General features: G+C 44.9%; 2 protein-coding genes and 1 pseudogene across 2 annotated transcripts; all 3 read right to left on the bottom strand.

The window, feature by feature from the left end:
- Window positions 1-1163: 1163 nt before the first annotated feature.
- On the bottom strand, window positions 1164-2102 carry LOC137561855 (olfactory receptor 5AP2-like). Its single transcript, XM_068273211.1, has one exon. The coding sequence runs from the start codon at window positions 2100-2102 to the stop codon at window positions 1164-1166; it is 939 nt and encodes a 312-aa protein (XP_068129312.1).
- Window positions 2103-15155: 13053 nt separating this feature from the next.
- On the bottom strand, window positions 15156-15357 carry LOC137564600 (U2 spliceosomal RNA; annotated as a pseudogene).
- A 4175-nt stretch (window positions 15358-19532) lies between these two features.
- Window positions 19533-20474, bottom strand: LOC137561854 (olfactory receptor 5AR1-like). The gene has a single exon (XM_068273210.1). It carries the CDS (start codon window positions 20472-20474, stop codon window positions 19533-19535), a length of 942 nt encoding a protein of 313 aa, XP_068129311.1.
- Between the last annotated feature and the right edge of the window lie 2544 nt (window positions 20475-23018).

Here is a 23018-nt window from a genome sequence, read left to right as displayed (position 1 = left end):
AACTTTATTTTAAAATAATGAATGAGTTTACACACAGGCAATAATTTTTTTTCATTACCCGTATTAATCCTGTATCACAACAACCACCAGCCAAAGGAAAAAAAAGTGTCCTACAACAATTTGCACTCCCAGCCCTCATAAGACCGATTCTCACAGATACTCATAAGAGTAATACAATGTGAACATTCCTTCACACTTTTTTTTTTACTTGTTCACCTTAGTTATTTACTACAATTAATAAAAATATGATTTACAAAGATGCCTCTGGCTGGTGGTCATTGGAGAACATGGATGGTCCAGCATACCTCACATGATTTGCTACTAACTGTCAGCTATGAGATGGAAATGGTCTGCAAACTTTACCTGGCCTGCGTTAGACCACAGCTCTGGCTACTGAAAGCAAAACTACAGTCATAAATCCCCTTTGCTTCTTTAGATTACCTCCATTCTTCTAAATTGTATTCACATTGTTCTCTCTGAAATAGTGAATGTTTTTGTTTTCTCAAAAAGACTTATTAGATAATGAGCTGTGCTGAGTTGAACACCACCTAGCTCACCAGGTTATTGAGATTGTTCTCTCATCTCTGAATGTAGAAGATAAGGGAGCTTCAGAGAGTGCTTAGAGTGCTTCAGAGAGTTCAGAGAGTGTGTGCAAGGCACCGAGAAAAAGTTATGCAGACTACAGATAGCAGAGCTGTACTTACAGATTGAAATTAATATTATGCTCCTTGAACTGGTTTATACAAGATTGAAGCTTGTAGGTTAGATGAATGTGGCGTACGGTGAGGAGGAGGGGCTTGCAAGTTATTTAATGATTTAATGCCGATTGGACAACTATGTAGTTAATACAAAGTTGAGAGACAGTTTTTTAATTATATGTTGTCCTAGACCAGGGATGTTCTTGAGGGTCATATCCAAGCCATTGAATAGGATGGACAGAGAAATGTGTTCTACTTGAGAGCCCACATCTTTCCTGATTCAGTCCCATCAATTAATTTGAGCCATGCCAAAAATGTGTCAGGACCTCAACCCTTAAGGACTTGGACATCCATATCCTATACTATAGTTCCATGCTAAATGTGACAATGCCCTTCTTTATATATTTGTTTTACATTTAAGATAAACTTGAACTGATTTAATTTCTGATTAGAAACCACTGCCTGTCAGGTGTATTTACTTTGACACTTTTGTAACAGTTGTACAACTCTTTTCACCTCTTGGTTCCTCAAGCTGTAGATAAGAGGATTGAGCATTGGAATTACCACTGAATAGAGGACAGAAGCCACCTTGTCTCGGGTCTCTTGAACACTGGAAGAAGGGTGTAAGTAAGTAAAGAAAACCGTGGCATAGAAAATGGAAGCACACGTGAGATGGGAGGAGCAAGTGCTAAATGCCTTCCACCTGCCTGAAGCAGACTTCATCCGTAAGATGGAAACAATTATACAAGCGTAAGAGACCAAGATGGTAGTCAAGGAAGTTAAGGTACAAAAACAGACAAAGAAAAGAGTGATAAAATTGCATGTCTCAGTTTTGGAACAGGACAACCTCATCAGTGGTGAAATATCACAGTAGAAATGGTCAATAAGGTTGGAGCGGCAGTACTTAAGACTAAACAGACAACTGGTCTGTGCCGATGAATGCACAAAGCTAGCAGAGAAAGCTAGATGGACCAGCCCAGCACATTTATTCTTGGTCATCACTGAGATATAATGAAGTGGGTGGCAGACAGCCACATAGCGGTCGTATGACATGCTTGAGAGGATGAAGACCTCTGTACTTGCCAAACTAACATAGAAATAGAACTGTAGGGCACAACCAACAAAGGAGATGGCTTTCTCCTCAGAGAGAAGGTCAGACAACATTTTAGGGGTAATGACAGAAGAGTAGAAGAGGTCCACCATAGAGAGATAGCTCAGGAAATAATACATTGGAGTGTGGAGGCTGGGCGAGATATGAACAATGGCCATCATTCCGACATTTCCACATATGGTCACCATGTAGACCAGCAAAAAGAGTGTGAAGAGGAAGGGGATGATGTCTTTGTCATCAGTTAGACCTGAAAACTTGAACAAAGTTTGTTGCGTTTCGTTTTTTATATTCATGAAGATTTTTCTCTAAAACATTTCAAACAGGGACTAGATAGATTTGTTTATGCTATGCTGAAAAATTACATAGAGTATATGTAAATCCAAAGACAAAAAAAGGTTGCTACAAATGGATACATTTTTGTATTCTGGAAAATGCTTTGTCATACTTGCTTCACAATTTTTATATTGTAAAGGGAACCTGTAGGGATAAAAAATGCCTTATTTGGTTATTTATATCAATAGAGTGAAGACTCTGGATCAGGGGCGTAACTAGACAGGACTGGGCCCCCCACCCCCCTCGCTTTCTGCACAGGAAAACTGAGGACCAATGTGTTTTCCCCATGCTTATAAAAACACTTAGGCTTAAAGGAAACGTCAGGCAATCTATGCTACCCCCAGATCTACTTACCCGGGGCTTCCTCCAGCCCCTTGCAGCCGACAAGTCCCTCGTTGCAGCTCTGCTCCCAGTACATACATACACACACAGTATTATTTTACTACATGAGAGCACATGCTATATGGAGGAACAACAATGACATGCTGAACATAAGATATAGTATCAATGTAACTTTGGCAAAATATTCAGAATGTCACTGATTGATACTGTTATTACAGGATCTTGGACTCAGTATGAGACAACAAGCTCTCAATGAAGCAGCAACAGTAAGACATCAATCTCCACTCCATTGTGTTGTAAAAGTATTCAGAGGCCATAAAGTCCTTAGCCCGTGTGATAAGAATCTAGGAATCCTTTTGCTGAAAAGGGAACGTCTACAACTTTTTTCAAAATGTGACTCCTTTGTTGGTAAGGTTGTACATCAAGTTTTTAGAACTTTGCAGCAGTGAGAGACAGATGTTTTTTTACGAACTCTAGGGAGCAGGGACAGTGTACAAATTCCAAAGTGTGTATGATTCCTTATCTGTGTGCTGGACACATGCAGTCAATATAACAATGGTGTGAGAGCAGAATGGGTTTTGTTCTCCATGCCCTTAGTGGTCAGTCTCTCAAACTTTTCCCCCCATGGGCCCCCTGTGGCATCTGGGCCCCCTGCAGAGGCATCCCTTGCAGGGTCTATTGTTACGCCCCTGCTCTGGATGATCCAGAGGCTTCTCCGTCCTTCTCGAACGGCAGTTCTAGCGATGTTTCCTCCCTAAAACTGCTTGTTAACACTTGCTGACGGCTTGCACATGGGCAGAAGCATGGACCTGTTCGGGCCATGAGCCATATGCACAGCAGCATGGACCTGATCTGCTCTGCCTTTTTCCCCTTGTGCATGTCCATGATACTGTGCAGGTGCAGTGCAGCCATGCTTTGTGGGTCTCAGTGCTGGGACGGCCTTAGGGTGGAGGATCAGGAAGCCTATGAAGGAACTAGAAGCTTTCCCCTCACAAGGTAAGTATCTAAATTGATGCATTGCAAACCCTACAGGGGAAATTCCTGCTTGAAGAGATTCTCCACTTACCTTAGCCAACAGTTCAACTGAAAAACTTTATACAGATGTTCATTGTTTATCTTTAAAGAGGAACTCTGGTGAAAATAATATAATAAAAAAGTGCTTCAATTTTACAATAATGAAGAACAAGTATTTATCTACTTATACATTTGTTTTTTTCCCCTGGCATAGCATGGCTAATGGCTAATCCTCCTGCTTTAACCAACCCTATGGTCTGTACTAGTGTTGGGCGAACAGTGTTCGCCACTGTTCGGGTTCTGCAGAACATCACCCTGTTCGGGTGATGTTCGAGTTCGGCCGAACACCTGACGGTGCTCGGCCAAACCGTTCGGCCATATGGCCGAACTAAGAGCGCATGGCCGAACGTTCCCCGAACGTTCGGCTAGCGCTGTGATTGGCCGAACGGGTCACGTGGTTCGGACCCGAACGCGCTCTGATTGGCCGAACTGTCACGTGGTTCGGGTAAATAAATACCCGAACCACGTCATATCTCCGCCATTTGTCTGTGGGTTTAGCTTTGGGTAGGCAGGCAGGGTAGTTCGCGCTCCAGCCACGCTAGCCAGGGTCCCCCCCAGTCATTGTGTGTCGCTGCTGGGAACAGTAGTACACCGCTCGTTCAGCCACACTATATAGCATTCTGTGTACTGTTCTGTGTCTGCTGGGAACAGTAGTACACCGCTCGTTCAGCCACACTATATAGCATTCTGTGTACTGTTCTGTGTCTGCTGGGAACAGTAGTACACCGCTCGTTCAGCCACACTATATAGCATTCTGTGTACTGTTCTGTGTCTGCTGGGAACAGTAGTACACCGCTCGTTCAGCCACACTATATAGCATTCTGTGTACTGTTCTGTGTCTGCTGGGAACAGTAGTACACCGCTCGTTCAGCCACACTATATAGCATTCTGTGTACTGTTCTGTGTCTGCTGGGAACAGTAGTACACCGCTCGTTCAGCCACACTATATAGCATTCTGTGTACTGTTCTGTGTCTGCTGGGAACAGTAGTACACCGCTCGTTCAGCCACACTATATAGCATTCTGTGTACTGTTCTGTGTCTGCTGGGAACAGTAGTACACCGCTCGTTCAGCCACACTATATAGCATTCTGTGTACTGTTCTGTGTCTGCTGGGAACAGTAGTACACCGCTCGTTCAGCCACACTATATAGCATTCTGTGTACTGTTCTGTGTCTGCTGGGAACAGTGGTACACCGCTCGTTCAGCCACACTATATAGCATTCTGTGTACTGTTCTGTGTCTGCTGGGAACAGTAGTACACCGCTCGTTCAGCCACACTATATAGCATTCTGTGTACTGTTCTGTGTCTGCTGGGAATAGTGGTACACCGCTCGTTCAGCCACACTATATAGCATTCTGTGTACTGTTCTGTGTCTGCTGGGAATAGTGGTACACCGCTCACCCGTCACTGTATAGCATTGTGCTCTGTGTCGCTGCTGGGAATAGTGGTACACCGCTCACCCGTCACTGTATAGCATTGTGCTCTGTGTCGCTGCTGGGAATAGTGGTACTGTATAGCATTTCTGTACTGCCACTGTACTGCTGCCAGTCAGCGTGTACTGTAAGGATAAGTGAAATGAGGAAGAAATCCGGTGAAAGAGGGAGGGGCAAGGGAAGAGGTGTTTCCCCTGACGGTTCACGTACAGGCCACAGGGGAGCACCCAAGAAAACCCACTCAATACCGCCCATGTTGTCCAGGACAACAACCCTCACAAATCCAAAAGAACAGGACCAGATAATTACTTGGATGACCTCTCAAGCGTCCAGCAGTGGGTTAAGCAGCACCAGCACATCACGCACGAGGTCCGAGTCCTCAGCCAGTTACAAGGAGCCAGTGGGCACAAAGCTGACACAACCGGCAGCGACACCACGCACACAACTGCCAGATAACCAGTCCGATGAATTACCTCAGGACACAATGGGGTATTCGCAGGAGCTATTCCCAGCCCAACAAACTTCCACCTTTCAAAGGTCAATGGAGGAACAGCCAGAAATGTTGTGCCTGGATTCACAACCGTTAACTGTGGGAAATGCACCGCGCACTGAAATACAAGGCGAGTCCGAAGAGGACTCGGAAACCCAAATCCCAGAGCAATTTGGGCAGGAGGGGTTGCAATTGCAGGAGGTCGGCCGACAAGATCTGGAAGACGACGTTGGAGTGTGCTGCGCAGAGGTTGTTGTGGGGAGCTCTACTCCACGGCGGTGGCCCACAATGACATATGACGAGTTTGAGGAGATGGAAGAGGAGGGTATGGACAATGTGGACAGAGACCCAGATTTTGTTTGTGAACGAGAACATCGCCGTCGTAGCAGCAGCACAGATGAGTCTGTTGAAGAACACACTGCTGCACGAGTTCGCCTTGTGCCACAAGGTAGGCGGCGCGCAATTTCAGGCACCACAAGCGTGGAAGTTCAAGTGAGAGGCAAAAGAGGAGCAAACAGAAATCGCCAGCAAGGAGGCAGGTGCTCCAAAGTCTGGGCTTTCTTTGAAGACTGCACTGAGGATGTTACCATGGCGATTTGCAAGGTGTGCAAGACCCGCCTGAGCAGGGGGAAAAATATTAACAACCTCTCCACCACCAGCATGAGCCGTCACATGCTATCCAAACATCCCACTCTTTGGGCAAACGCGTCAGGACAGGGTACCAGAAACAACACTGCCTCCCTTGGGTTCACCAGACTCACCACCAGACCCGCCTCAGCAGCAGCAGTAGCCCAGCCATTGCGTGGTTCACAACATTCACAAACATCAGACGACGCTGACACTGTCACTTTCCGGAGTAGTGCTCTTGAGGTCTCCCAGTGTTCATCAAACACAACAACCAACAGCCCTTCCGTGTGCAGCGCTACGGTTCAGTTGTCTGTGTCGGAGATGTTTGAGCGCAAGAGGAAATTGCCAGCAAATGACCCCCGGGCCGTGGCAGTAACAGCCAGCATAGCCAAGCTTCTGGCCTGCGAAATGCTGCCATATCGATTGGTGGAGACAAACAGCTTCAAGGGCATGATGTCAGTGGCCATCCCACGTTACGTGGTTCCCAGCCGCTACCACTTTGCACGCTCTGCAGTGCCTGAGTTGCATGAGCACGTGGTCAGCAAAATAACCCGAAGCTTGAAGAATGCCGTTGCCTGCAAGGTTCACCTCACCACTGACACCTGGACGAGTGCGTTCGGCCAGGGTCGATACATCTCCCTTACCGCGCACTGGGTGAACCTTGTGGAGCCTGGCAGCGATTCCTTACCTGCTACGGCACGGGTGTTGCCCACGCCACAAACAGCTGCACCGCCGTCCCTCCCACTGGATAACAGCAGCACCTACCTCTCTGACTCCTTCTCCTCCAACGCATCTCAAAGCTGTACCTCATCCGGAAACGCTAACCCAGCAGCAGTAGGATCGTGGAAGCAGTGCAGCACAGCTGTTGGCATGCGTCAGCAAGCGTTGCTGAAGCTAATCTGCCTTGGGGATAAGCAGCACACAGGGGAGGAAATTTGGAGGGGAATAAAGGAACAGACGGATTTGTGGCTGGCACCGCTGGACCTGAAACCGGGCATGGTTGTGTGTGATAATGGGAGTAATCTCATTCGCGCTTTAAGGTTGGCTAAGCTGACACACATCCCTTGCCTGGCGCACGTGATGAACCTAGTAGTTCAGCGGTTCCTGAGGACATACCCAGGCGTGCCCGATCTGCTGTTGAAGGTGCGTCGAGTGTCCAAACATTGTAGAAATTCCAGTACTGCTTCGGGGGCACTCGCCAAGATGCAGGAGCGCTTCAATCTCCCCCACCATCGCTTGCTGTGTGATGTCCCTACGCGCTGGAATTCTACGCTGCACATGCTAGCCCGCTTTTGCGAGCAGAAGAGTGCAGTGGTCCAGTACATGACGGCGCAGTACCGAGGCGCATCCGGCCAGCTGCCAAGCTTCTGTGGATCCGATTGGGCCAACATGTTGGACCTCTGCCAAGTCCTCCAAAATTTTGAGCAATCCACGTTGCTTGTGAGCAGTGACAACTCTTCAGTCAGCATTACCATACCACTGCTGTGTTTACTGAAGAGGTCGATGTTAAAAATCAAGGAAACAGCTGTCATGATGCAACTGGGGGAATCTGAAGGAGAAAACGATCAGCGTGATGGTACCAACATCAGGCCATCCGCCTCAGGGAACGCTGGCCCCAGCAGCTATGACGAAGAAGAGGAGGAGGAACAGCTGGAGTTGGAGCAGGAATTTCATGCCACCACTGACGAGGGCCAGAGCGGTGCACGTTGGACTTCCACAATTCAACGCGAATGGTCAGCAGAAGCAGACCAGGAGGAAGGTGACGACTATGATGCATCACAACAACTATCACAACGCTCACAAGAGGATGATGAGGATTCTGGTAGGACTCTGGCACACATGGCTCAATTCATGCTAGACTGCATTGAACGTGACCCACGCATTGTGCGCATTCTGGACAACACCAATTACTGGGTTTATACCCTTCTGGATCCACGGTACAAACACAATGTTCCAAAACTGCTTGAAGAAAGAGTCAGACAGGTCAAAATGGAAGAATACCAGCAGGCCCTTGTGGAGACTTTAGAGAGGAGATTGACATCCTCCCCCTCCTCTAGCCAGTTGTACGCAGACAGACTGACTTCCGCAAACCCAGGACGACCAGGAGGGCAGCAAACAACGCAAGCCGCAGCTAGTACCCAAAAGGGAATGGTATCGGCAGTGTCCTTGGAGTGGGAAAATTTTCTGACACCCATGCAGCCGCAGCCCACTGAACAGCAAGCGTGCAGATCCACCTCCAACACCGATCGCCTGGAGAAGATGGTCAAGGACTACATGTCAGATGGCGTAGCTGTGTCGAACCATCCATCTGCACCCTTCAACTATTGGGTATCGAAGCTAGACACCTGGCACGAACTGGCAATGTACGCAATAGAGGTGCTGGCTTGCCCGGCAGCCAGCGTTATGTCGGAACGCTGTTTCAGTGCTGCCGGAGGCATCGTCACAGATCGGCGTATCCGCCTCTCTACAGAAAATGCAGACCGTCTGACTCAAATTAAAATGAATCAATCCTGGATTGGAAATGACTACGCAACACTCCAGGACCCCAACCAAGTAACATGACCAATGAACATCTGGGATGGTGTTGCGTTTCCGGGCCCTGTTTATTGAACCTCTCATCTGTATTACATTTATGACTGCATGGCGGCAAAAAGCATTGCTGCTATATCCGCACGCTTTTTGTCCACATGCAAGGCCTGGGTTGTTGTGTCTCACAAAGCGTGGCCTTCTCCTCCTGCGCCTGCTCCTGTTCCATCACGTCTGCTGCTGCTGGGTTAGCGTTGCCGCGTGGTCCCTGTTTATTGAACCACTTATCTTTATTACATTTATGACTGCATGGCGGTACAAAGCATGCTATCCGCACGCTTCTTGCCCTCATGCAAGGCCTGGGTTGTTGTGTCTCACAAAGCGTGGCCTTCTCCTCCTGCGCCTCCTCCTGTTCCATCACGTCTGCTGCTGCTGGGTTAGCGTTGCCGCGTGGTCCCTGTTTATTGAACCACTTATCTTTATTACATTTATGACTGCATGGCGGTACAAAGCCTGCTATCCGCACGCTTCTTGCCCTCATGCAAGGCCGGGGTTGTTGTGTCTCACAAAGCGTGGCCTTCTTCTCCTCCTGCGCCACCCTCCTCCTGTTCCATCACGTGTGCTGCTGCTGGGTTAGCGTTACCGGTCCCTTTTCCTGGAACCTCTTATATGTATTACATTTATGACTGCATGCCGACAAAAAACATGTTACCTGTGCAAAGAAAACAGACATTTCCCGCATTTAAAAGACAGTTTTCCCTTTGAAACTTTAAAATCGATTTTCTCAAAAACTATAAGCTCTTTTTGCTAATTTTTTTTTCCTCTTGTACCCACTCCCAAGGTGCACATACCCTGTAAATTTGGGGTATGTAGCATGTAAGGAGGCTTTACAAACCACAAAAGTTCGGGTCCCCATTGACTTCCATTATGTTCGGAGTTCGGGTCGAACACCCGAACATCGCGGCCATGTTCGGCCTGTTCGGCCCGAACCCGAACATCTAGATGTTCGCCCAACACTAGTCTGTACACACGGCCAACAAAAGTCTCCAGAAACAATTTAACCAGGCAGTGATGTTGTTTGGCTGCATTTTATTGTAAAATCTGTTGTTTCAAATGACTTTAATTAAGGCTGGGATATGATCCAGAAACCCTGCGCTGCAAGGCAAGAGAGCTAAACACCGTGCTGCAAATTTTCTTCTGTTTATTCATTTTTTTATTTTTAATCTGCACTTATTTATAAATAAGCTTCTAAAAGTCGCATTTGGTTAAAAGGAAAGATGTTACACTACCAACATGAGGGTTACTGGTTCAATGTGGGTTGCAGTATTTGCACAGCATGTGCTATAAATATGGCACATATAGAAGTACAGCAGTGCATGGCAATTTTAGTGTATTTTTCTGACTCTGCCCCTTTTTTAGAGAAATTTTAACCATTTCACCTTGAAGGGTTTTTAAAAATAATGAAAATGTATTTCATTTTTCTATGGGAAGGTGTATAATAGGGTATTTGGATGTGGTTTTACTTTTTTTGGCCACAAGATGGAGATACAGAGTTAATGTGTTCTAAAAATAGAAACAGAACCAAGTGTTTGTATTTGTTTATATTTGTGTAAATACAGGGACATAGATTCTAGTGCTGGGGGAGGTGAAAAGGTTAAAAGTGGTTATTTTAAGTTTATATCCATACTTTTCCCGGAAAAATTTGCAGAAATTATTTTTTATCATTATTATGTGAAAGAAGACGTTGCTCAATAACAGCTTAGCATTGTTTATACACGAATTCACTAAACTGTAAACTGGCAAGGGCAGGGACCGCCTCTGTTTCTTATTTTGCTGTAATTTGCCATGTGAACTTGTACCAATGTTAGCGATATTTGAATCTAAACATCATGTATGTATGTGTTTGTACTTGTATTGCTCTATGTCATGACTGTACAATGTCTTAAACTTTTCATGTATGCATGTTACTCAATATTTGTTTTGTGCTATGTACAATGCTACAGAAGATATTGGTGCTATATAAATAAATAAAAATAATAATAATAATGCCAAAAGCAATAAAAAAAATAGTATCAGTAAAAACATGCAAATAAACTTAAATCCAGAACTTGCTCTGATCAACAAGGCACACATGGGATTCTCTCTTCCCTTTCTCTGTGATATTGACTTGCTTTATGGTGGGATTACACTCAAAATTGCATTTTTAACCTAACACAGTAAAAAAAAAAAAAAGGAATACGAAACATTACAAGACTGGTCTGATGTCATTTCAATGCATATTTACTATTCACTGAAGCTAACTGATATCATTGCTGGCAGGACAAATGATCAGATTGACTCCTAATTTAGTAATTAGTGAGAAAATAAAGGAGAGAAAGTTATCTGCTTCCCCCCTGGATACAACAGGAACTTTCCTACCTTGTTTACACCGTTTATTACACTGCTAAAAGCTGGAGGCTGCATAGTGTAATGGTTAAGGGCTCTGCCTCTGACACAGGAGACCAGGGTTCGAATCTTGGCTCTGCCTGTTCAGTAAGCCAGCACCTATTAAGTAGGAGGCTTTAGGCAAGTCTCCCTAACACTGTTACCACCTATAGAGTGTGTCCTAGTGGCTGCAGCTCTGGTGCTTTGAGTCCACCAGGAGAAAAGAGTGATATAAGTGTTTGTCTTTAAAACAATCTGATAATGATGTTCTGCAAATTCAAGCTTATCAGTTATCAGATAAATGGGGCAAAAAAGCTTCTAGTACCTTGAAAAATAGTCAGATGGTTTTAGCTGTTAATTTTATGCTGTGTTTAATTCCTTAGATGGTAGATGAAATATGAGTACAGCATCACTTTAAGAAGTATTAATTGTCTAGCATTATAACTATAGGTGTAGGGACCTCTTATCATGTATACAATTATAAGCAAGGCCTCCTGTGTTGGATTATAGTTATAAAATACCTGAAATAACAGAGACAGACATTAATCTTTTGTAAAGCAGAGGGACACCAAGAGCCCCAGAGGCGCCGAGCTTGCTGATATAATACAGATGCTGTGACTCCTACTGTATTTTGCCTGAGGAAGCGGGATATATGGCCCGTGAAACGCGTTGCATTGTTTTTTGGAGTTCCGAATAAATTGTTGACTGTCTGAATCGCAGTCCTTGCCTGTGTCTGTTTGGAGGGGGTAAGACCACCGCTGCCTCCTCTGTTTAACCAGTTGGTTTTTTAAGTTCATTTAATTACCTTTTATTCTTTTGGCGCCTCTGTATCTTGTACATTAATCTTTTGTAATTCAACAGCTTCAGATTCAAGAACATGCAGCTGGAGTAAAGGAGAGTCTTATATATTATACTGAGACACCCCAGACACCCCCGGGAATAATTATATTCTGCTCTAGAGAGTAGGAGGAATTCTTACAAATTGTAAATAATATTAATAGACTGTACACTGTAGCTTAAGCGTCATTTTTATTTGCAACAATAACAATAAATAAATATACAGTATAAACAATGTTAATACAAAATACAATTCAGCAGGATAAAAACTAGACAGGAATGTTATCTCTTATCAAGCACTAGTTAAACTTCAACATATCATCTTTGATCCACCTTAAGGAGGAACTCTAGCACAAAGGGGAAAAAATAAATACATTGCAAAGTGAGAAGTTAAAAAATAGAAATGATTGATATTCAACGTGTAATTTGTGCAAATTAAAATGGTTTGATCCCCAATCAGCCTGCACATAATCATCTTTACAACTGGCAGACATGAAAAAAAACTGACAGCATCAACTGCTATTATCTATAACCACACCCCCTAACAATGTGATAAGCTAAAGGGTTGTTTTTTAATAGATATCCATATGCACAGAAGGTTATACTGGTTGCTTGGCAATTGGAAACAGTCCTTATTTCCCATAATGCAACAAGGCTCCCACAATGTGATGTCAGGACCTAGGTGCTGACATCACACTGTGTGGGAGGGGTTTCACCACATTATCAATCTTACAGACCCCCTAATTATCTATTTGAGAAAAGGAAAAGATTTCTCATGGGAAAGGGGGGATCAGCTATTGATTGGGATGAAGTTCAATTCTTGGTTACAGTTCCTCTTTACATTTATATATGCAACTAGCCGACCCGTGGCGTAACATACGCCACATAAGAGGGTAGAGGGCAGGAAGGGGGTATTGGGCACAGCGGCTGGGAGGGGGGTTGAACACCCCCCCCTCCCTTGGTCCCCCATGTGCGCTCCCCCTCCTGCTTAAGCACAGTAGCAGCCGCCACTAATAGTAAGAGGCAGCGGGCGGGGATGAATCACCTCTTCCATGTTCCATCGTGCGTTTCACTGTCGTCACTTCCTGCAATGCCGCACACTCTATTGGTGTAATTTGCCTTTTTAAAAAAGAAGGAAATCTGCAATAATTCAGCTATAAGTGAACATTTGTGGTTACCCACAATGCACTGCTACTAAATATGCAAATTACCCTTTCCCCCCTTGGTAAGCCAAGCAAGCATATAGCTTTAAATTTTACACAGTCATATCAATCCCACATGACGACAGCCTGTTTCAGACTGTTGGTCCTCATCAGTACATGGCAGGGATTGATATGGCTGTATGAGATAGGGCTTGGACCAGTACAACAGAGTAACCAAGCAGCTCAGGGTGACCCAAACCACTCGGAATGTATAGGGGGATAAAAGGGACCAAAAAGACCTCCTACTAAAAAAAGCAAAGCTTGGTGTAATTTGCCTTCCTAAAACAGAAGGAAATCTGCAATAATTCAGCTGTAAGTTAACATTTGTGGTTACCCACAATGCACTGCTACTAAATATGCAAATAATTCCTTTTCACCCTTAGTAAGCCAAGCAAGCATCCAGAACCACTAGTGTATTGCAAGCCTATAGCTTTAAATTTTACACAGCCATATCAAACCCACATGTGACAGCCTGTTTCAGACTTTTGGTCCTCATCAGTACATAGCAGGGAATGATACAGCTGTATGAGATAGGGCTTGGACCAGTACAACAGAGTAACCAAGCAGCTCAGGGTGACCCAATCCACTCGGAATGTATAGGAGAATAAAAAGACCAAAAAGACCTTATACTAAAAAAATCAAAGCTTGGTGTAATTCGCCTTCTTAAAACAGAAGAAAATATGCAAAAATTCTGCTATAACTGAACATTTGTGGTTACCCACAATGCACCGCTACTAAATATGCAAATTATTCCTTTTCCCCCTTGGTAAGCCAAGCAAGCCTATAGCTTTAAGTTTTACACAGTCATATCAAACCCACATGTGACAGCCTGTTTCAGCCATTTGGTCCTCATCAGCACATGGCAGGGATTGATATGGCTGTATGAGATAGGGTTTGGACCAGTACAACAGAGTGGGTCCATCCGAAAATGGCGCAGGGAGAAAAATGGCGCACCGTTCTGCCGATAAATGTATCATAAAACGCTATTTACCGTTTTAATGTAAATACAATAAAACGGTAAATTTCGTTTTATGCTACATTGATTGCAGAGCGGTGCGCCATGATAAACATGCAGGGCTGGGGGAGAGAGGCAGCGGGAGACTAGAGGGCATAGGCAGCGGATGTATGCAGAAGCATACGTTACCTTATCCTGGGCCAGTGATCGCTCCTTCCCTCCGCTCCTTCCATTCGTTTGCTGTAGTCCCGCAGCCGGCCAATCAGCATGCGGAGACTGAAGCCACATGGTGATTGGCCGGCTGCAGGACTACAGTAAACGAATGGAAGAAGTGCAGGAGCGGAGGGAAGGAGCGATCGGCGGCCGGGACAAGGTAACGTATGCTTCTGCACACATCCTCCCCGCTGCCTATGCCCTCCAGTGTCCCACTGACTCTCTCCTCCCCCAACCCCCGCTGCATTCTTGAACAATTATAACGCTATTCAGCGTTATAAGTGTAAGGCACACTGCCTGCGCCATTTTTTAACACTTATAACGCTAAATAGCGTTTTTTTTTTTTTGTTTTTTTTTTTTAAGCTTTCTTGGCCCCTGTTGCATGCAACAGAGGTCCCGGGTAAGCAAGGCTATTAGCCCCGTGCACGGAAAAAGCGTGAGTGCCCTAAAGCACCCCCACAAAACGTGCACGAGTAGCCACGGGCCCCACAATGCTGCAGGGCCCTTCCGGTTGTTCCCCGAAGGGAACCTTCCCCCTTTGCCTTCGGCTCAGGGGGTGGCATCCTCCAACACCCGAGGGGTTGGAGGATCCTGGGGTCCTCCGAGGAGGACCCCTACTGCGCCCAGTGGTTACCCAAAGGGCCTGGCCATGTGGCATCCGTGTCCACATGGTCCGGGTGGCTCCCCCGAGAGGGAGCCGGGTGGGAACCGAAGTCCCCGTGCCAGCAAGCTGGCCCCGACCTTGCGGCCGGAGTGATAAAAATTCTGCACTCTCCCTAGCCAAAAGGCCGGGGAGCTGCGTTAGTTGGCGATGCATATGGGCAGTACAGACCAAAGCACCCTACTTCCGCCTGAGATCTGCCACATCTCAGGTTTTTTCAGGTGCACCTGGAGCGCCACTTCCAGGGGCAGTACGCCTAAGCAAAGCCCTCAGCCATTCAGCCTCGACCATGGTATAGATCCATTCAATCAACCCCTGGGAATTACGACCAGGAAGGACACCCTGCCACAGTGCCATCCTTCCAGGTCCCCCCAAAAATTTCAAGAACAGATACTACACTTGATCTTAGCCAAAAGGCCGAGAAGCTAAATAGCGTTATATAATGTAAGTCTATGAGGCGCCCTTTGTATTCCCATGGCGCTATGCGCCATTATTAACTGTCACGCAACAGAGTAACCAAGCAGCTCAGGGTGACCCAAACCACTCGGAATGTATAGGAGAATAAAAGAGACCAAAAAGCCCTCCTACTAAAAAAAACAAAGCTTGGTGTAATTTTCTTTCTTAAAAAAGAAGAAAATCTGCAATAATTCAGCTATAAGTGAACATTTGTGGTTACCCACAACACACTGCTACTAAATATGCAAATTATCCCTCTTTGCCCTTGGTTTGATATGACACTACTTATTCTTCTTGCTTGGACCGGCCCTGGGGGTGGGGCGCTACTTCTTCTTCTTCTTGCTTGAAGCACTTACTCTATTACTAGCCGACCCGCGGCGTAGCATATGCCACATAAGAGGGTAGAGGGCAGGAAGGGGGTTGGACCCCTCCTCAACTGGGTCCCCCATGTGCGCTCCCCCTCCAGCTTAAGCACAGTAGCAGCCGCCCGCCACTATTAGTAAGAGGCAGCGGGCGGGGATGACTCACCTCTTCCGTGTTCCATCGTGCGTTCCACTGTCGTCACTTCCTGCAATGTCGCACACTGTATTGGTGTAATTTGCAGACAGCCTGTTTCAGACTTTTGGTCCTCATCTGTACATGGCAGGGATTGATACAGCTGTATGAGATAGGGCTTGGACCAGTACAACAGAGTAACCAAGCAGCTCAGGGTGACCCAAACCACTCGGAATGTATAGGGGGATAAAAGGGACCAAAGAGACCTCCTACTAAAAAAAAGCAAAGCTTGGTGTAATTTGCCTTTTTAAAACAGAAGGAAATCTGCAATAATTCAGCTATAAGTGAACATTTGTGGTTACCCACAATGCACTGCTACTAAATATGCAAATTACCCCTTTTCCCCCTTGGTAAGCCAAGCAAGCATCCAGAACCACTGGTGTATAGCAAGCCTATAGCTTTACATTTTACACAGCCATATCAAACCCACATGTGACAGCCTGTTTCAGACTTTTGGCCCTCATCTGTACATGGCAAGGATTGATATGGCTGTATGAGATAGGGCTTGGACCAGCACAACAGAGTAACCAAGCAGCTCAGGGTGACCCAAACCACTCGGAATGTATAGGGGGATAAAACGGACCAAAGAGACCTCCTACTAAAAAAATCAAAGCTTGGTGTAATTTGCCTTTCTAAAACAGAAGGAAATATGCAATAATTCAGCTATAAGTGAACATTTGTGATTACCCACAATGTACTGCTACTAAATATGCAAATTATTCTTTTTCACCCTTGGTAAGTCAAGCATGCCTATAGCTTTAAGTTTTACACAGTCATATCAAACCCACATGTGACAGCCTATTTCAGCCGTTTGGTCCTCATCAGTACATGGCAAGGATTGATACGGCTGTATGAGATAGAGCTTGGACCAGTACAACAGAGTAACCAAGCAGCTCAGGGTGACCCGAACTACTAAGAATGTATAGGAGGATAAAAGAGACCAAAAAGCCCTCCTACTAAAAAAAAACAAAGCTTGGTGTAATTTTCCTTCTTAAAACAGAAGCAAATCTGCAATAATTCAGCTATAAGTGAACATTTGTGGTTACCCACAATGCACTGCTACTGAATATGCAAATTATCCCTCTTTGCCCTTGGTTTGATTTGACACTACTTCTTCTTCTTGCTTAGCCCAGCCCCTTCTTGCTTGGACCGGCCCTGGGGGCAGGGCGCTACTTCTTCTTCTTGCTTGAAGGTTGAGGCACTTACTCTATTATATATATAGATATAGATAGATAGATAGATAGATAGATAGATAGATAGATAGATAGATAGATAGATAGATAGATAGATAGATAGATTTGCAATAATTCAAGTTGGAGTGAGCTTGAGATGTCTCCTAGTACATCACTGCTGAATATATGTAAATTAACCATTGTTACCTTTAGAAGCTAAACACACCTCCAGATATGCTGGACTGCAATGATGTGTCAGCTTGTTTATTTGCACTGAGCCATAACAATCCAACATGCATACAGACTGTTTCAGATTGTTTGTATCTAATCAGTGCATGGCATGGATTACCTTGGCTCTATGGAGTAGGGCTTGTAACACCGTGAGGTACAGACTAACCAGCAAGCTCATGGTGACCCAGAACTCATTGGAGTGTGTGAGGGGCTACAATGGTCCTAAAAGCCCCCTTACTAAAATGTTAAGAAAAACGTTTGCTTTCTTAGAACTGAAAGAATTTGCGATAATTCAGGTTGGAGTGAGCTTGAGATGTCTCCCAGTGCATCACTGCTGAATATATGCAAATTAACCATTGTTGCCTTTAGAAGCTAAACACACCTCCAGAGCTGCTGGAATGCAGTGTTTAGCTTCTTCTTGCTTGGACCGGCCCTGGGGGCAGGGCGATACTTCTTTTTCTTGCTTGCACCGGCCCTGGGGGCGGGACGATACCTCTTCTTCTTGCTTGAAGGTTGAGGCACTTAGCCTATTATATATATAGATGTTCTTTTTTCCACAGATAACAATGAACACGGGACTTTAGTTGCTTGGAATGTATTGAAATTGAATTAAAAAAATAACCTGGAGTAACTTGCTTGATTTTTTTTTTCAATGATGCCCTCTACTGAGCTGTATAAAATACCCCCCACCCTCCCCCCCGCTAGATGTGCTCAGATATATATTCTATTATCACTCTACCTAACCTTCCTCTCACACTAACCCTCCACCTCCTACCAGGGCTGGCTCTAGTAACAATAGGGGGCTGAGCAAAATGAACCTGGGGGCCCCATGAGAGATCCCCCCTTCCTAAAAGTGGCATTAGGAGCCCCTTTTCACTGCCCAATTCTCCCAAGGTCTTATCGGGCTGCCAGGCCCCCACTGGTCACCCCCAACTAAATGGACACCTGAGGTGAAAACAAGCTGATGAGATAAACAATTGTATCTAGCCTCCTTCTCCTAAAAATCACTTTTTTAGATACCCCACAGTCTTATTTTATTTTTAAATCTACTTTTTTAAGTTTTTACTGTTTCATTGACTCTGCTCAATGACACATAAATTGATGTATGCCAGAGCTACAATCTATTAACCATTGATCCTTTTTGTCTCGTTCCTGCTCTCAGAAGCCATTTTCTGCCAGGAAAGTGTTTATGGCTGAACGAGTCCTGACCTGGACAGAAACTGTCACTTGCATACCTGATTTTCAATTTTTTCAGGCAGAGAAAGAAAAAAAGGAACACAGCCTAGTTATTTGTGTGCCAGGCACTGTACATACACGTGTCTATCTCATCATGTCACACGTCACTTGGGGTATCTTTTAATCCCCAGGGCCACTGCAAAGTCTTTGTCCTGGCAGGTGTGCTCCTCCTTTCTCCATGGCTCTGTTTGCTCCCATCTTCATCCTCTCCTCTATGGTCTGGAGCATGTTATGCATAGTAACATGACCCAAGTCACAGAGAAGATGCAGGCAACGGTGGATGAAGATGGGGAACTCAGTTTGATGGATTGACATTAGGTGCACACCCACCAGAACAGGTGAGTTGCTACTCTGCTGAATACTCCTAAGGGGCCCCCGGGGAGCATGTTATGTTCGAGGGTGACCTGCGGGGATCCTGGCAGCTGACTCAGGGTCATGGGGCAAATGCCCAGTTGCCCATATGGTAGCACCATCCCTGCTCCCTACGTCTAACACTCACCCTCTTTCCTCCACCCATGGCTACCTGCTCTGAGTGCCAATTTGTGGTTTGGCTATACACTAAGCCAAATCCCACCACCCAATAACTTGCCCCCACCACTGCTTTTTGTCCCTCCAACGCTATTTGTGCTGGTGTTGTGGTGGTGCCTGACATTTCAGTGATAAACAGGGCCTCTGGTGCCCAAATTGTCCCCCGGGCACCACTATAGCCACAATTAACATTGCAGTCTTTAGAGGTGTCCAAATTTCCAGGCAGACTCCAATATGCTGCTTCTGTACTGGATAACTCTTGCTGTCTTTCTTCCATCTTCCCTCCGGTAAGGTGTCCACAGCTCATATTCTTTCTTTCCCTCTCTATACAGGACAGGACAGGCTACTCAGAAAATAACTGAACCAAATGTCTGAGCAGTCATTCTTTCTAAGCTGTCACATAAAATGATCGACTTTGGGTGACAGTTAGTGGAAGTGGAAGTATAGCTTCCGTATGGCTTGCACTAGGTTCTTCTTCACCTCTTCATTCCTCAGACTGTAGATAAGAGGATTCAGCATTGGAGTCACAATGCAATAGAAAACTGAGGCCACCTTGTCCTGTTTCTCAAAGGCATCCGAATGGGGATGTAGATAAACAAAGAAAACAGAAGCACAAAAGGTCCCGACACAAATAATATGCGAAGAACAGGTGCTAAAAGTCTTCTGCCTACCCTTAGCACAGGCAATTTTTAAAATTGAAGAAATTATAAAAGCATATGATAGAAATATGGTTGTCAGTAAATATAATCCAAAGCCCACAACAAGAACGGCAGTTACCAGATCGCACTGGAGAGTGTTGGAGCAGGACAACTTGAGCAGTGGTGGGATATCACAGTAGAAATGCTTAATGAGGGTTGGTCCACAGAATGGAAGATTGAACACACAACTGGTCAACACGGTGGACTGCAAGAAGCCTACAGATGAAGAATAAAGAACCAAACTGAAACATCTCTTCTTTGTCATTATCAAGGTGTAGTGGAGAGGATGGCAAATGGCCACATAGCGGTCATACGACATGTTTGAGAGAATCATAGCTTCCGTGTTTGCCAGAGCAACAAAGAAGTAAAACTGAAGGGCACAACCAAGGAATGTGATTGACTTCTTAACGTTGAAAAAATCAAACAGCATTTTTGGAGTGACAGATGAGGAGTAAAGAAGATCCACAAAAGACAGACTACTCAGGAAGTAGTACATCGGAGTTTGAAGGTTGGAGGACGACCAGACAAGAACCATCATGCCCACATTTCCTACGATAGTCACTATGTAAGCCAACAAAAAGACTATGAACAGGTATGGGGCAAGCTCTCTGCTATCAGTTAGTCCAGTAAACCCAAACATGGATACTTGTGTTTTGTTTCTGCTATCCATCGAATTCTCTCTTGGGATCAAATATTTTACAATTTTAAATATCACATCATCCAAAATTTCCTGGTAAAAAAAAAATAAAAAATACACGTACAATAAATATGTTTGATTTTCCCATTTATTCAACCAAAATGATCGAATCGAATGAAAGTTTAAAAGAGTCATTTTTTTTTCAATCAAGAAAAACGACCAATTATCTCGTTTTTTTGATACAATCTGTTCAGACATGTTGGAAAAATCTTTACATTTGATAGTACAAAAAATTTTAACAAAATTAACTTATAAAAAAAAAATTGTACCACGTATGGGCACCATTAGGATTACCGGCATTTATACAATTTCCATAGCAACTTACGCAAATTGTGTAACAGGCTATATACAGGCAGGACTTACAATATGTTGCATAAGTAATATGCAGCGTAAGTGGTGCATGTGTATAGCGAGTTCCGGAATATACATAACTTGCTACACCAATTGCGTAAATGCTGGTAATCCTACAGTTTGCTACACACTCATCTAAAGGATTATTAAGAACACCATACTAATACAGTGTTTGACCCCTTTCGCCTTCAGAACTGCCTTAAAGGAGTTCTGTGGGCGTGTCCTGGGGATAAAAACAGTCACTTATCTGGGGCTTCTATCAGCCCCCTGAAGCAGTAATGTCCCTCGTCGTCCTCCTCCGATCCGCCGTTCTCCGCTGCCGGCTCCGGTCTAGCGCGGCATGCTCTCAACTGTGGCTGAGCGGCCTGGGCCACGCGCCTGCTCACTTCTGCCCACGTCATCAGAAGCGTACTGCACAGGCGCAGTACAAGAAACCTTTGTACTGTGACTGCGCAGTAAGCTTCCAATGACGCGTACGGGAGCTCGCATTATTCGTCTGTTGTCAGACGAATAATTGACCGGGGCCAGCGGCGGAGAATGGCGGATTGGAGGAGGACGGCGTGGGACATTACTGCTACAGGGAGCTGATAGAAGCCTCAGGTAAGTGACAGTTTTTATCCCCAGGACACCCCCACAGAACACCTTTAATTCTGTGTGGCATTGATTCAACAAGGTGCTGAAAGCATTCTTTAGAAATGTTGGCCCATATTGATAGGATAGCATCTTGCAGTTGATGGGGATTTGTGGGATGAACATCCAGGGCACAAAGCTCCCGTTCCATCACATCCCAAAGATGCTCTATAGGGTTTAGATCTGGTGACTGTGGGGGCCATGTTAGTACAGTGAACTCATTGTCATGTTCAAGAAACTAATATGAAATGATTTGAGCTTGTGACATACTGCATTATCCTGCTGGAAGTAGCCATCAGAGGATGGATACATGGTGGTCATGAAGGGATGGAGATGGTCAGAAACAGTGCTCAGGTAGCTTGTGGCATTTAAACGATGCCCAATTGGCATGGCACTAAGGGGCCTAAAGTGTGCCAAGAAAACATCCCCCACACCAGTACACCACCACCACTACCATTACACCACCACCACCAACAATAACAAGGCATGATGGATACATTTTTTTCATTCTGTTTACGCCAAATTCTGACTTTATCAAGACTCATCAGACCAGGCAACATTTTTCCAGTCTTCAACTGTCCAATTTTGGTGAGCTCGTGCAAATTGTAGCCTCTTTTTCCTATTTGTAGTGGAGATGAGTGGTACCGGGTGGGGTCTTCTGCTGTTGTAGCCAATCCGCCTCAAGTTTGTGTGTGCTGTGGCTTCACAAATGCTTTGCTGCATACCGAGGTTGTAATGAATAGTTATTTCAGTCAACGTTGCTCTTCTATCAACTTGAATCAGTCGGCCCATTCTACTCTGACCTCTAGCATCAACAAGGCATTTTCGCCCACAGAACTGCCGCTTACTGGATGTTTTTCCCTTTTCACACCATTCTTTGTAAACCCTAGAAATGGTTGTGTGTGAAAAAAATACCAGTAACTGAGCAGATTGTGAAATACTTAGACCGGACCATCTGGCACCAACAACCATGCCAAGCTCAACATTGTTTAAATTACCTTTCTTCCCCATTCTGACACAGGCCTGGTGCACACCAGATGAGTTTTTCTGAGCGTTTTGAGTTTTTGAAACCTCCTGCTAATGTTATCCTATGTGTCTATGCACAATGTAGCGATGAGGTTTTGTAAAAAAAAGCCATAGCATTACATTGGTAAGAGCTTTTGAAACCTCTAGTGTTTGGGGAGCTTTTCTGGTGTGTCTCAGCCCTCAGTTTGGAGTTCAGGAGATTGTCTTGACCAGGACCACACCCCTAAATGCATTGAAGCAACTGCCATGTGATTGGTTGATTAGATAATTGCATTAATGAGAAATTGAACAGGTGTTCTTAATAATCATTTAGGTGAGTGTATGTTCCTTATGCCACATTCATTGTAAAGTGAATCTGAACTAAATGAACAGTAAAGACCTGAAATGTAAACAATATAAAACCGTCTATAAAAATATATATTGAAAAATAACCTTTCCAGTTCACAGGCAGTTTGCAGCTTCTTATAAAGAGACCCCTTCTCAAATAAATCTTCAACAACAGTTTTATGC

Source organism: Hyperolius riggenbachi, chromosome 3 (genome assembly GCF_040937935.1).
Source record: "Hyperolius riggenbachi isolate aHypRig1 chromosome 3, aHypRig1.pri, whole genome shotgun sequence".
NCBI classification, from domain to species: Eukaryota; Metazoa; Chordata; class Amphibia; order Anura; family Hyperoliidae; genus Hyperolius; species Hyperolius riggenbachi.
This window is presented reverse-complemented; position numbering and strand designations above follow the sequence as displayed.